General features: G+C 38.3%; 1 protein-coding gene across 1 annotated transcript in view; it reads left to right on the top strand.

The window, feature by feature from the left end:
- The window catches only part of Reck (Reversion-inducing-cysteine-rich protein with kazal motifs), a gene marked incomplete at its 5' end in the record, with an annotated part of 23,649 nt that extends 9,543 nt beyond the window's left edge, over positions 1-14,106 (top strand). The window contains 6 exons of the mRNA XM_017628020.1: positions 7,948-8,071; positions 10,579-10,796; positions 11,393-11,543; positions 11,655-12,905; positions 12,988-13,254; positions 13,316-14,106. Coding sequence (XP_017483509.1) covers positions 7,948-8,071; positions 10,579-10,796; positions 11,393-11,543; positions 11,655-12,905; positions 12,988-13,254; positions 13,316-14,106 — 2,802 coding nt within the window. The remainder of the gene's footprint in view (positions 1-7,947; positions 8,072-10,578; positions 10,797-11,392; positions 11,544-11,654; positions 12,906-12,987; positions 13,255-13,315) is intronic.
- Positions 14,107-14,934: the final 828 nt, after the last annotated feature.

Genomic DNA, 14,934 nt, shown 5'->3' with positions numbered 1-14,934 from the left:
ACGCTCTATCTCAAAAAACTTTTCAAGAACGCCCTATTTCAGAGTTTAATTGAAAAACACCCTATCTCAAAATTCGATTCAAATAGGGCGTTCAAAATGTATTGAAAATATGCTGAGATAGGGCGTTTTTGAAACGAATTCTGAAATAGGGCGTTCTTGAAAAGTTTTTTGATATAGAGCGTTTTCGAACTGGCTGCCGAGATAGGTCGATCTTCCACTCAGCCATCGATATATTCAAATATTTTACAAAAACACCCGCGAGATCTCTTTAATGATTTTATTAAATGGTTTGACAAGCATGCATAATCTTCTTATATGGTATTGCAACTACAACATTCGTCCGATCTCAACCTCTAGCCTCATGTTAGCCAAGAAAATTCCTTATAAGGAAACTCAAGGGCAAAGATATGCCTTTTAAATATTTCGACGAAGTCGGTTCATAAATACGACTTTTATAAATAATTTGACTACAGCGCCACCCAGCGGTTGCATTTTTCGCAAACGTATTTTTCATGATGCAGCTAGAACATGTTTTGAATTTAAATGAAATCCTAGGTTTCGCGAGAGCGCCAGCTCTTTCGTTTTCATCAAAACCCCCATGTCCCGGTACCCACAAAAGGGCGACCCTGCTATGCGTTCTAAATTGGTTCAATAAAGTTTGCAGTTAACAACAAGCCCGGATGTAGTTTTGAATGATTCTAGGGCTTCTAATGCAACCTGACACCGGACCCAGCAATGCCTTCTTCGAGCATGTATCCATCTCGGTATACCAGCCATGGGGTGCCCTTGCCAATTGTTGTGATTAAATCGGCAACTTTCGGATATTATTGCCTTGTAGAGCTTGTTGATTGATAACGGGCTTCTCAAAGAACGTTTCCAATCCTTATGCTTACTAAGCTGCCGAGTCGCAAAGCGTTCCAGCATGCCATTGAGAATTAGTAAGGCTAGCGGTGGTATACCTGGGAATTGTCAGTGCCTTCGTTTGGCAGGAGCGCATGACTCCTGTAATGGGTACACAGAACAATCGGTGATTGATTTGTGGCCTCCAGTGCCTGGATATGTAATAATCGGTTTAATCACTGCATTGAGTGATCAAAAATATCAGTTTCGGGGCTATTCCTCATGTTTTACCATTACATTTGTGACAGCCTTGTTGGTAACAGATATGAGATGTGGCTTCTGGTTAAGCCTTTTGTTCAAAGTAATCCCTAAATATTTCGCTTCGTGCGATAACTTGATCTCAAAGGGATCAAAGGGACTTTCATTCCTTTTGGCAATTGGGTTACTGACATACCCTTATCAGAGCACCATGTCTCAGCCAATTTAAGGCTGCATGGAATTCAGAGGCAATGTTGTCTTTATTGCAGCCTTCCACTTAGATGAGTAACTACATATATGTATAGCCAAAAGCGTCAAATGAGTTGCCGGTCAAGCTTTGAAGGGGCTCATGCCTACCGCTTCCTAGTCGCGCTATTATAGTTCTGGCTTCAACATACTTCTGATCTGGTATTGCAGTAATAGTAGATTTGTTTGATTGATATGCATGTTGGCCTGTCTGATTTAAATATTAATTATCTCATTTTACCAAATTTCAAAAATGTACCAAATCGGCAAGTTATGTGCCAGTTTACCAAACTAGAAAAAAATGTACCAAAAATGGTACATTTCGACCAAAATGGCAACCATGATTCTACACACTTATGGGTATGGATATTCGAGTACCAAAGTGTCTCCTACTTTTTTACGAGTTTTCCACTGCATACATACATATCTGGCGTAATAATTAAATACTTATTTTTTTTTTGTTGCGCTCAAAAGGTGTAAATTGCATTTTTAATGAACGGGTGAATTTTTTTACGTTTATTTGGCAAGCTTTTAAAGGCAATAAAGTTTTATGTATTGAGATCGAGGCTTTCAAGTGCATAAAAGACATGATTTATTGGTATATCTCTCGTGCAAAAATTAAGCAACTTTTCGTTTTAAATATTTAGTCTAAGTAACTTGATCCAATAAATGCCACGATTGCCTAGAGTTTCGATGCGCAGTGCTTTTGGCAATTTTTTTTTGTTGACAGTGTCATGCATTTTCTTCCACAAAAAGGATGCTCAACAAAAAATAAAAAAGCCTAAAATCAACGGTATTTTGTAGCCACTTATGGCGATACTAAATTTATTTCTTTATTTATTTTTATGCTCTTCAAAATATTTCAGATTGCGGCGTTATTCTACTACAAAAGCTCAAGAAAATTGCAAAATTGCGTTTTTTGATGCTTTTGATGCCAAATATCTCAAAGTCAATTGAATAATAGAAAGGGCAGATTCTTAATTTAGGGGAAAGGCCGATAGGAATCAGATCTCAAAAGGTCTGAAGTGAAAAAAATTTAAATAACATGGGTATTCATCCAAATGCGTTAATGTCCCGTAACTGTGTCATGCTCGTAAATAAACCGGTTTTCAATACAAAATTAAGTAAGTTCACGAGATTTACATGGTTACGAGATATTTATGCATTTAAGTGAATACCCCCGATTATAATTGCTTTTAAGCGAAAAAATAAAACTCAAATAACAATTACAAGGTTCAACAAAATTTGAACGAGTTTTATCTCGAAAAGGGGACCGGCCTCATCTTATCAACTTACGCGCGATTTTTTCGTTCATTTCTATTCAACTTATCGACATAAGATGGAATCCATCAGATGGACTGTGTTTTGAGGTATGTCTGACGGAGTTCGAATATGGGACGCTAACCACTGAGCTATGCACACCCCATAAACTCTTCGTTGTTTATCCATCTCCTTATACAATTCACTCCAACCAATAAAATTGTGTGTGAGGGTATTTTGCGACGCTTAGTGCTCGTTGATTTTTTCAATTAAAATTTGAAAAATAATGATAACTTTTCGTCCCTGGGGGCCAATTCTTGTTCTATGAAAACGTGAAGTGAAAACATTTTTCATCACTTTACACAAAAGTACGATTCTGTTTTAAAAGGGAAATAAATTAATTTGTCAAAACGTGTTCACACAATTTTTCACAAAGTTTTGTGGCTGTGAAAGAGAAAAGTTGGGAATTTTTCCCAAAACCATCCTCTTGTAATAAAGAATGTCGTTGTCTTAAATTCACAATAATTTACCAAATAATTACTTGCTAAATGTGAATGGAAAAGCCTTTAAGGATCGAGAATCGCTTAAAATGATATAATGAAATGATAAAATGAACAAATTAAATTTTCATTGACATTGAATTTTTCATTTTCACTTCACCATTTTATAGAACGAAGAATTTGCCTCCTGGTTTGTTTCTTAAGTCTTTTGTTTTCACTCATGTTAAAGACTTAAGCAACAAACTTTTACATAAATTCGATATTTTGTATAAATATTGCGTATCAAAATTATAATCTGAAATGAGTGCTGAAAACTTTTTCAAATCAAAATTATACAAAACAATATTATAAGAACAGTACGCATACAGCCCATCTTGAGAGAAATATTAAAAATAACCAAAAACTACGAAAAACAAATATGTGTAATCCTTTTCAGGCACCTAGATGACCTTGGATTAATTTTTAAAATACCAGTTTCCGATGAAGAATGTTTTGTTTCCATGCACTTGGTTTGCAAATTTCCAATTTGTTCCTGACTATGTTTAGATGTGCACCTCCTCTTAAAATGGTGAGCTTACAGAGGCACAACTCAAAATTTGACATTTTTGGATTTTATTTACCATTCAGCATAAGCTGGAGCAAATTTTTGTTATAATTTGTTAAAAAAAACCTATGGTGAAGTCTCCCTTACTAATATGATTATCATGTGCAAAGAAATAGTTTTTCGCAATTTCTGGCAAACGTGTAATATGGAGTTGTGTCCCTTTTGAAGACGGTGTGCGATATATCTGCACCCTCTAAGGATGAAACAATCAATTTCCATTCCGGCTCCTACAGTTTCTTAAGTTTAGCCTGAAAAAATGCCATGCTTTAATTGATTAAATTATATTAGCTATGTTTTCTTTTTCTGTTGACTTAGGGTTTACAAAAATAACAAAAATTAATTTGATATTATTTTAAAGCATCTGAGATTGGCCTCCTTTGTGCTGAGAACTCTAAAAAATAATTCAAATTTACATATTCCAGGTAGCATGTTTTTAGACGTTGGACAAATAATATTTCATTTAGATAAGATTCTTTCAAAATTGTTTATATTTCTTCTCTTTTCGAAGAACAAGCTGCTTCAAAATGCACGGCTTGCATGCGTATTTGAATTCCATAAACATAAATTTCTTCTCGGAATTCAGCATTTCCGTCACTGATTGACCTCTCATGCCGTCGAGAATTTCTACACACTACTACTTCATATTGTGCACATTAAATATATTATTGCCAGAGTTTTGTTGCAGTTAGTAAGTAAGCACTCAGATTTTTCTGTTGTTTATTCCTTTTTCATTTTCACTACAACATGCGTGCATTGCATTTGTAATTAAAGGCAAAGTAAAAGCCTTCATTAAACAAACCAAAAGGTATTAAATAAGTCTGAAGCAGGAATTTAATTATGTTTTGTATAATGAATAAGTTGACAAAGTGCTTAATGCCTCACATTCACACAAACACAGCAACCTGTTGGTGTAAGTGTCTACGCCTTTTGTTTCTTGGTTATGAATTTTTTAATATTTGTATAGGCTTACCTTTCATAATTTTGATTAATATGCATGAAATGATGTTTGATACTAAATTTTTCTTAAGTATAACTGACAATATTTTTATTAAATTCGCTTAAAAGGTAGTTATGTAATATGAAAGCAATTCATTTACTGTTAAAATTTTTTTTTATGCCTTTGACTTTTGTTTTGCGCTGACGTGATAGCTGCAGCAGTTACGAACGTGTGTCGTAGGCATTTCCTGTCTGTAAGGCAAGTGTGCCTAGTTTCATGTCCAATAAAACAATTAAAACTGGTGTGGAAATTGGCGCCTGATGTGATGCGTATACAACATGCCTTTCTATTATTGAAAAAAAAAATGGTGACAAAAAAACTAAAATTTTGAGTGTTCTGGACACTCACAAGATTTTGACGTGAAATATTTATTCTTTAAAAGATGAAATTACCATTTCCTATTACCATTAGCCTACACTATTGCCATTACCATTACCAGTTTCATTAGTCTATATTGAAGCACACGTAAATATGGGTTTTATTTAAGAGCTGTGTGAAAATAGTGTCTCTTTGCATACATACTTGCACTAAACTGAGTTTCAGTGTCGCCTAGAATTTGCCAGTAGCCCTAGGCTCAACTACCGGAATTCGAACGCTTGTCATGGCAGCTGGCTCAGTGTCGCATGCTTAAATGTTTTAAGAAAAATAAAAAAAATAATAAAATAAAAATATGTACATATACATTTACGTAAACACAATTTTCAATAATGTTATAAAATATGGCAAAGTCATTTTTGCTAAATTTACAACCGCATTGCCATGTTTAGCTTAACGGCTGCAGGTGCCGCACTCCTACAGCTCCAATTCGTGTTGCCCCACTTATGGTTATAATTAATATATGAACATAAAATAGATATGTATGTTGAGATGTGTACAAAAGTCGCATTGAGCGTATAAACATGAAAATCGGTTGGCGGATTATTTATTATGATTTTACGGCAAATTAACGCCGCGTCGGTGAATTGGCTTTTAGTTGAGCTCCTTGCATTTTTACTAGATAAGCTACTGGCGTTCTGTTTATTTATTTTTTTTTTTTGAATTCAAGTATTTGCATTGAAATATTTTCAGCAATGAAAGTATTTAATTTCTTAAAATTGTTGAAGGACTTAGAGCGGTCGTTTGTTGACATGTTGAGTAGCCATTGCACAACATTGAGGTACATACATATGTATGATATATATCGACACCTTAATTCACAGAGGCCTTAACCGACACTTTTTTCAAAACTGCGTTTTGCACAGATTTTGGTAGGAGATATTAAATTACACCTTCAATAAAAATTTTAAAGTGTTCGTTTCAAAAAAAAAAAAAAAACAGAGCTACGTGCCACTTTTTAAAAATCCCTACCTGTTTTTGATACTCTTTTTTAATAACGTTTTTGCTTCTCCTGTAAAATAAAAAATTTGTTGGTTATGGCCAGGATTGCCACTGACGAAAAAAAATACTTACCATCCACTTGAAAAAAAATCTACCAATTGTGGAAAATATCTACCAAAAATTTTTTTTTATTTTAATGAATTAACTTTTACAGTTAATTCCATAAGAATTCAAATTGTGTTTAAGGAGCTCTTTATTTAAGAGATCATATTAATGACATCTTCTCAGTTTCCTTCAACCGAATCGTGGTTGCCGAAACTTCATCATTTGAAAAAATTTAAACTGGAGTTATTATAGATAAATACAGTGACTCAAAAAACGCTTGGTGATTTCTTTTTTAATATTCACCATTTTTTCAAGCCAAATTTTTTCGGTATTATTTTATAAGAATATTGTTTACGCTTTAGGCAAACATTTAAAAATCAAGGATTCAAGCTAAATACAACATTTAGAAAAATTCAAAAAATGTTCGTCTAAATTTCGAAATTTTTACTCTGAATTTTTTGAACAATTTAAGGTATGGAGTTTTATAGCCCATACTACTTGAGACTAATCAACAATGTGCAGATAAAAATTCTTGTTGGCAGTTTTTCGTTTTTTTACCGCCAGTATTTTGTGTGTTTTTTTTCATTTAACAATTGCCATTGATAAAAATATGCGTTTATTTAATTTTTTTTTCGAAGGCTCGAAGTGGGTAATTACATACTTGTCCGTTATTTTTTTTTATTTAAATAATCATTTAAAATATTTAGGCAGTCAAAAGCTTATCGGAATTCCAGTAAAAAGAGTTTGGAATGTTCGCCTTTTATCGACATGTTCGCCTTTTATTGATATACATTTATTCGTATGTATATAAAAAGTGTGCATTAAAGTGTTCGAAAATTAATGCAATAAAGTACACTGCACTTTTGGAAAGAAATTTCTAATAAAAAGATAACTACGAAAAATAAAACGGGAACAAAAAGTTTTATTTGTTTTTCAAACTAAATAATTCAACAAAAATCTACCAAAATGAGAAAAAATTTACCTTTTTACCATTTGAGCAAAACAAAACATTTACGTGTATTTTGTTGTTGCTTCTGGTATCTAAAGTGTCAAACACTGTTCTGATTTTTTTCTGGTAAATCAAAGTGTGCCATGTGAAATACAAAAAAAAATAAAAAAATTAAATTTAATTCGCTGACCCTCTCTCGACGGGCTTGGACGCATGACCACGGTACAAAGTAAAAGGCATCCTTGAATATTGTCAGTTCTATATCTAATCCAAAGCTTAGTTCATATCACCTATGCATGTAGTATATGTAGGCTTCTTTGTGTGAACATACACACATCATATCTCTTTTAATGCACTAGCGGATTTTTTTGTTAAGCACATTTTTTTTCGTATTTGTAACAAATTGTGTGAGTGTGCCGTCAGCGGTCAGTCACCAGACGATACGCATGCGCCATGCTACCAATAAAAGCCATAAATAACCCGGTGCAGACAAGCAACTTGTATCACTTTTTTGCAGGGTTTCTTTTCAACTAATGTAGCTTTTTGTAAACTACAAGTAAGTATTTGACATTTTTTTGCCAACGCTCTACTTTAGTTGCTTGACGGCGGTCATTTATCAATTTTCACCTATGTATATAGGTAATTAATAAGTAAGTGCATAAGTATGGCACGAGCAAACGCACACTTTTGTTTATCTATAATAGCCGTTTCTATTTTATTTTATTTTTTTACCAATGAACGCATAGTTTTGGCGCCTGTCACACGTGCTAATTTATTACTAATTGACTTTTGGTGAAAAGTAATTTAATCTGCACGCAAAATATTTTATTTTAATTCGTTTTTTTTTGTGTATTGTGTTTTTTCTTTGCAGCTTTCCTTAGTGCAGCTGGCCACTACCGATAACGCAAATGGACGTGGGCTGCGTTTGGAGTTGAAAAAATATTGTGCCCCAATGCAAATCAGTTTTTGGAGTTGCATGAATCGCACATTGGAAGGTAAGGAAATTTGTTTGTGTACAAGCATGTACATACAGCCTTGGCCACAAGTATTAGTCACTCCGATATATGACAATTTTTTTTTTAATTTTATTTATTTAATGTTTAAGATTTTTTTACACAATCCTAGCTCATTATCTAACAAAAAGCATACAAATCAAAATTCCAAACTTTGTGCAAAAAATATAAAAATTCTGAAAACGTTCACCATAATTTCCCACTTTTTATTCAGAATCTTTAGAAAAATAACTACCTAGCACGACCCTCCGAGATTGAGGGCATTATTAATTAACTTAAATTTAATTTCGACTACTTGTATGCTTTCGAAGCCTCCCAGTCATTGCTGACCAAATTATTCACCTCTGTTCTGATGTTGGCTTCGATGGCTACAACTGTTTGCGGACCAAGGATTTCCTGTTCTGAGCCTTCTCTGGCCAAATGGTCAGATGCCTAATTACCAACAAGGTACTCCTGAGTGATATGGCACCCCGAGTAAGAAAATGTTGTTATGTTTTCAAACATAATGTAGTCTAGAAGTAGCCTGGCCGCTAGTACAAACACGTTATCTCCTGCACTTCACATATTTTCCACCACAGAGTCCATGACATTGGGATTTGCAAATATCTCAGCTTGTAATATCGAGGCATATTTTCCAAGAGAAAAGTGAAGCTCTTCACCATTATCTTCGATATAAATACCACATCCTAACCCAGTTTAAGTTTTGCAACCGTCCGTACTGATTCAGCAGTGTGTGAGCACGGGCTCAGTGTTGGAGTTAAGCCAGCATTCATCCTCAGAGAACTCAACCTTGTTGTATCTCCTCAGCAAAGGTAATGGTTGCGTACTATCTTGGAGTATTGTAAATACACTTTTATGAATATAGAGTGCTTCTGCAGGTTCTGCAACTTCTGCAGGTTGCATTTAAGGCCTTCCCATGTATGAAGGTGCAAAATGATGGTAAGTGAAGCAGGGCATCAAGAACCGCCCCAGGTAGATTTCCCGCTATTCACAGAGAGTATGCTCCACCATGCTACTGATGCATAACAAATAATGGGTCTGTTAGGATAGTTTGTCTGGCAGCGGAGATAGTACAAAGTTAGGATATTTCATCGATATAGTCCTACTCACGACGGATGGACTGACGGCTATCGACCTGTTGAGATGATGTAGCCCAGGGTCATCGATATATAGATACAAATGTATATACACTATATATAGATACAAATGTATCGACACTAGAGTTCAGCTTTCCGTCTAATTTGAATCCATTAGGATTCCGGTAGAGACCACTTATATTGAGATATTTGTTCAGCGAAATTCTGCAGGTTAGGTTAGGTTGTCGTATGTGGGTATGATTTCATATCGAAAAGGCTATGCGACTTTCATCGAGTGTCTTGCAGTTCGATCTATTTTGCCATTGGCAAGGGTCGAAAATATTGCTGGCCACAACCAGACGGAAATAAGAGGCATCGACTTGGAGACTATTACCACTGGTTCATTAAAGCAATGTAGAGAGTATGTTACATTATGCTGAATGCGAGGTGTTAGCCAGAAAAGCGCTCCCTCGGGATATTTCAGTTTACTCAGCATTGGCTAAGTGTAGCCAGTTGCAGTTGGAAGGATTTAAAATCGAATAGGGTCTGAAAATGTTTGTAAGCTTCTTCTTACGTTTTCCAGTTAACTTCAATTGTTCCTAAACTAGACGGAAAGGACTTGTTAAGCTTCCCAACTGCTTCCGAATGCACTCGACTATTGCGACTCAAAAAATTAAACTTAACTGACTTCCTTCCATTATTTCTACAGGCCGGCCAAAGAGTCTGTATTGTGAATCCTTTTTGGCGGGCGCAATAACCGAGTGGTTAGAGGTGTGTACATCAGCCCGGTAGGACCAAGGTTTAATCCCTGGTACGAGCAGCATTTAAAAATATAAATAGGATATTCTAACCACGGGCTTTCCTCTCTTCTCATAAAACCATTTGTCGTTCGGAGAGGACGTAAAGTTGTAGGTCCCTCCATTTGTGTAAGAATGTCAAGGTTCGCACCATAATTTGGAGGTGAAGCTGGATCAAAAACTTAGCAAATATGTGAGCGCTAAACACTTTTTTTTATTTATATGCCTGATTTTGTTATGAGCGTATATTAATTTATGCCAGAGATTAAACTAGCGAAATATTAAAAAGAAAATAATTCTTCAGCAAAGTGTAATAAGCGTTTTTTTTGAATGGTGACAACAAAATTCAATTCAGCCAAACGCTTGTATTCACTTTTGATCTTCTATAAGCTCACATTTCAGCAAGATTATCTGATAAAAAAATACTCTGGTACAAATGACAATTTTGTGCATGATTTATAATGAAAGAAGAAAAATAAAATCTAAACTACTCACATCAACGGAATCTAATTTTTTATACTTTCCTTATCCTTTATTTATTTAGGTATTTATGTATTTGTTCTTCATATTTTTGTGAACATATTCTTAATTGCTTTTCATTTTTATTCCCTTTCAGCCGTTGCACGTGGCGCTCAGTGGTCGGGTAGACGTTGCTGCGCTTTGGGCTTGTCGCCGCGTTGCCGCAATGCCTGCGCCACGTCAGAATCGACGGCGCAACCACAACTAATCAACGCGTGCCGTCAAAGTGATGAGCAACATATGTTTGCTTGTTTTGAACATCAGGAGGCTGGCGATCGTTGTTGTAGTACGGCGCGCACTTCGGAATGCCTACAGGTGGGTGCAGCGTGGGGGAATGAGGGAACTGTTATTGGATGCAGGTGGGAGAACGACGTATGTGCTATTTTTGGATTGATACATTGACTTAGGAGAATGTCTAGTGCTAAAATAATGCCTATTGAGATACATACACATATATGTATGTAGGGACCATCTCTGTTGTAGGAAAAGAAAAATCATTTTACTTATAGAGCACTTGGCTTGTTGCACCGCTAGGTTATGAGCGGGAGAAGGACATTTTTGTACTGCTTAGCTGGCTAAACTTCCTCTGTAGGAGATTTACGAGCACATTTTGCAAATTTCGCGCCGTTTATTTTCCGCTTTGGCACCGCACTGATTTCCTAGCCAGCATTTAATTATTCTTATCTAAATAGTCGTAGGCGTTAAGCATATGCAATTAGGTATCGCCACAGTGACCATGTCTTTGGTGGTGCCTGCGGCTACTTCAACAACAAAGAAAAAAGAATAAAATAATTAATTGATTCCTAACTTGATTGACTGGTTTGCTAGTTGATTGCAGGCAGCGTTAAAGCCTACGAACGCTCCAATCAAATTCGCATGCTATTAAAATCTTAACAAATTTATTGTTGCAGGCCTGTCGCGATGTCTTTGAACCGCATGCCACACACAAACGCAACGGCCACCACCGACTGCGCGAGATGTGCCACGAGGAACGCGAGGCCGAGCTGCTGCAATGCGTACACAACATAACGGGCATGATGCCGGTGACAAACTCCCACAAATGTAAGTTGAGATGATTTCAATGCCTTTTGTGCCGCTGACAGGGTTAATTGAAAAATGTGACCCGCCTTTAGTTCGAGTGAATGTAAACAGATAATCCATTCATCTTTACAGATCTGCCCTGCTGTGAGTTCTCCAGCGTAGACAGCTGTCGGCGCACCTGTCGCTCGGCGTTGAATAGCACCGAAAGCATAGACATAATTATTGGCGAGCTAGAGGTGGGCGGCTGTGGCATGCCGCTGCCACATCTACCGCTTTGGCAGTGCTTCTTGACCGCAGAGCGTAAAATCTTCGTGCCAGCCACTAAAAGCACCAACGAGCTATCGCAGATCAATCAGATCGGCATCGATTCGGCTAAGCTGCATTGCTGCGAGAAAGCGGTGTCCACAAAGTGTCGGCGTCTCTGCGTGCAGACTTACTCAAACGATTGGACAGCGACGCGCGCGCTTTTCGAAACTTCCTGCCTGTTGGAGCGCAACGAATTGGAGTTGCGACAGTGTGTCGACGAAGTAGACGAACCATGTGAGCTGGGCTGTGATGGGCTGAGCTTCTGCACCAACTTCAATAATCGTCCGACGGAGCTATTTCGCAGCTGTAATGCCGTCGCGGATGTAGCAGCGCGTTCCGATCTGCAAATGTGGCAACAGAATGGCTCCGTCAGCTTGGATGGCTTCGAGCTGCCCATCAAGAATATGACACGCTGCGCGCCCGAGCAGTGGAAGGCTATCGCTTGCGCGCTACAAATTAAACCATGCACGCGCAATCGTCACTACAACCACATTTGTCGCGAGGACTGCTATGAGATACTGAGCGAGTGCATGGATTGGACGCGCATGAGCTCAGCGCTTAATGCGGAAGCAGTATGCGCGCGTCTTCATCCCGATGGCGATGATGTGCCTTGCGTATCGTTGCGACCATATCGCGAAGAGAGTGATGCACCTAAGGAAACTGGCGGGCACCATGGACTGACAGCGCCCTGCAAGGGTCATCCATGCAACGGCAGTGAGGCGTGCATAGCGCGCCGGAATGAAAGCAACGCCTATGAATGTGTGCCCGGTTGTAGTCTCGGTGAGGCGTCAAACTATTTGGTGCCCTTTGGCGCTTATGTGCGCATACCAGTGCTGCAGGGCGTGAAGATGGGTGGTATTGGGGGCGAAGGTCTGGTGGGCGCTTTCAAGGTGTGTCGCTGTGGCGCGCAGGGACGCATCGAGCACTGTCAACCGTTGCCTAGCTTCTCTTACGCGAACTGCGTGCTGCCGGGTGGGCGCAGTTTTCGGCATGGTACCTCCTTCTATCTGGAGTGCAACTTGTGTAGCTGCTTTGCGGGCGAGATTACATGCACCAAGAAGCAGTGTCGACTGGCAGGTGAGCATAAAGACAAAAACGATGATTTGAGATTCATTTTCAGTAAACTATCCAACATTTTATTTCTACCACTTTACTTCAGGCTACAATGATCCCTCTTACACCAGCCTGCCCTGCAACTGCCCGACCCACTTTGTGCCCGTCTGTGGCAGCAATGGCAACACCTACCACTCGGCTTGCCTCGCTAAATGTCTCGGCCTGCAGGACAGTGAAATGCAGTATGGTGCGTGCGCTACATTGAGTCCGTGTCGTGAGGGCGCCTACAGCTGTCCAGCGGGTCATCAGTGCCTAGCACAAGGCAAAATATGCTTGTCATCGATGCATCGACCGTGTCTGCAGTACCAGTGTGGTAAGTAAATCTCGACTTCAAATCATATTCAACAGCCTCACTCAACTAGTTCTCCTTCCAGTCAATCTCACCAGCGGCTGTTCGTCCATTGAATCCCGCCCCGTCTGCGATACGCAGCGACACACGCACGCTAGCGCTTGTGACCTGCTGGAAGCGCGCGCATCTTTCGCTCACTGGGGCTCCTGCTTCAGCAGTTGCACCTGGCAAGGTCCTGTATGCGGCATCAATGGCGTCACATACGCGCACGAATGTGCCGCCTGGGCGGATTACATCATTGTAGACTATCATGGCCGCTGTCGCGAAGTAGGCCTCCTTGCAGCAGATATGGGCCGGCGCTGTCGCACTGTGAAATGCCCGCGTCTACCATCGCCCTACTGTCGCGGCGTTGTGCCGCCCGGCGCTTGCTGCCCCATCTGCGCAGGCGCATTTCGCGTTGTCTATTCGCGCAAGCAAATCGATCGCGCGCTATATGCAGTGCGCGGCCAACATAGGGATCTATTGACGTTGAATAGTGTGCTGCAAGCACTGGACGCGCTTGTACAGCTGGCTGAGTGCCAACTCACTGGCTTTCTAACCATGGAGGTGGGTATCTTTGTGGCGCTTGTACCGCGCACGGCGGCGCCGACGCGCATACAAATTGAAGCGTGTGCGCGTGAAGCCGAACGCATTTCTACGCTGATCGATGCGCAGTCGCATGAAATTACAACGAATTTGTTGCTTTCTGGGCTGACAGTTTCGCATTTGGTGGAGGAGAATGTGGATGGTGGTGGTAGGCGAATGCTGGTTATGCCCAGTTTGGCGATCATTGTGTCGCTGACGTTGTGGACGCTACAGTCTAAACGCGTTTTATAGTTATAGCATTTGAGTTGTTACCTGTTGTGGGTGAAATGGAAGATGAAAAAGTGTTTTTGTAAAACTGCTGAGTGAATTCTTAGTGCCAATTTAGTTGTAGTTTGAATGTTTTGTTTTTAATCGAAAATCAAGCCAAATGTAAATAGGAATGTGTATTCAAATAGTTTATTTTAGTGAGTCTAGGAATATACATACATAAGTAGATTTTAAGTAGTTAACATTTTGTTAATGATCGTAATTAACCTTTCTAATTTTTGAAGAAAAATATGAAATAAGTATTTGTAAATATTGCTTAGGCTGCTTTAAGAAACCATCGATGAGATTATTTAATCTTAAACAATACATATGCATGTAAGTATGTATGTACATAGATTTATTTATGTATGTACATTGCATACTGTCCATATTTGTATATATGTATGTAAAAGCAACTTCTTAGTTTTTATTAGAATATAAATAGTTTTGAAAACTAAGTGCCGTTTTCTCATCTAGGTTTTAAAATGTATCTGCCCTTTAAGAAACAAAATTTGTGTTTAAAAGGCAGATAATTCTTAAAACCTACATAACAAAAAGGGCCCTAAAGATAATAATTGTAAAACAGAAATTTCCTTAGTTATTTTTTAATGCTATTTAATGTGCACAAATATCAGTTTATATTTCAATGTCTTATTCATCAGAAATATTGTTCAATGGGTTTGAAATGCTTTAAGTATAGTAGGTAATAGTATAACTATAAACCTTATCTATTTAAACCAGTAAAGCATTAAGGTGTAAGGCAAGCGTTTCCATACTCATAAAAACTTAGTTAAAATACTTAGCAAATAAAAT

This window comes from Rhagoletis zephyria, unplaced genomic scaffold, assembly GCF_001687245.7.
Source record: "Rhagoletis zephyria isolate East Lansing unplaced genomic scaffold, Rhagoletis_zephyria_1.1 Rzeph_scaffold_05679, whole genome shotgun sequence".
Taxonomy (NCBI): Eukaryota; Metazoa; Arthropoda; class Insecta; order Diptera; family Tephritidae; genus Rhagoletis; species Rhagoletis zephyria.
Note: the sequence above shows the minus strand (reverse complement) of the source record. Positions and strands in the feature narration are given on the sequence as shown.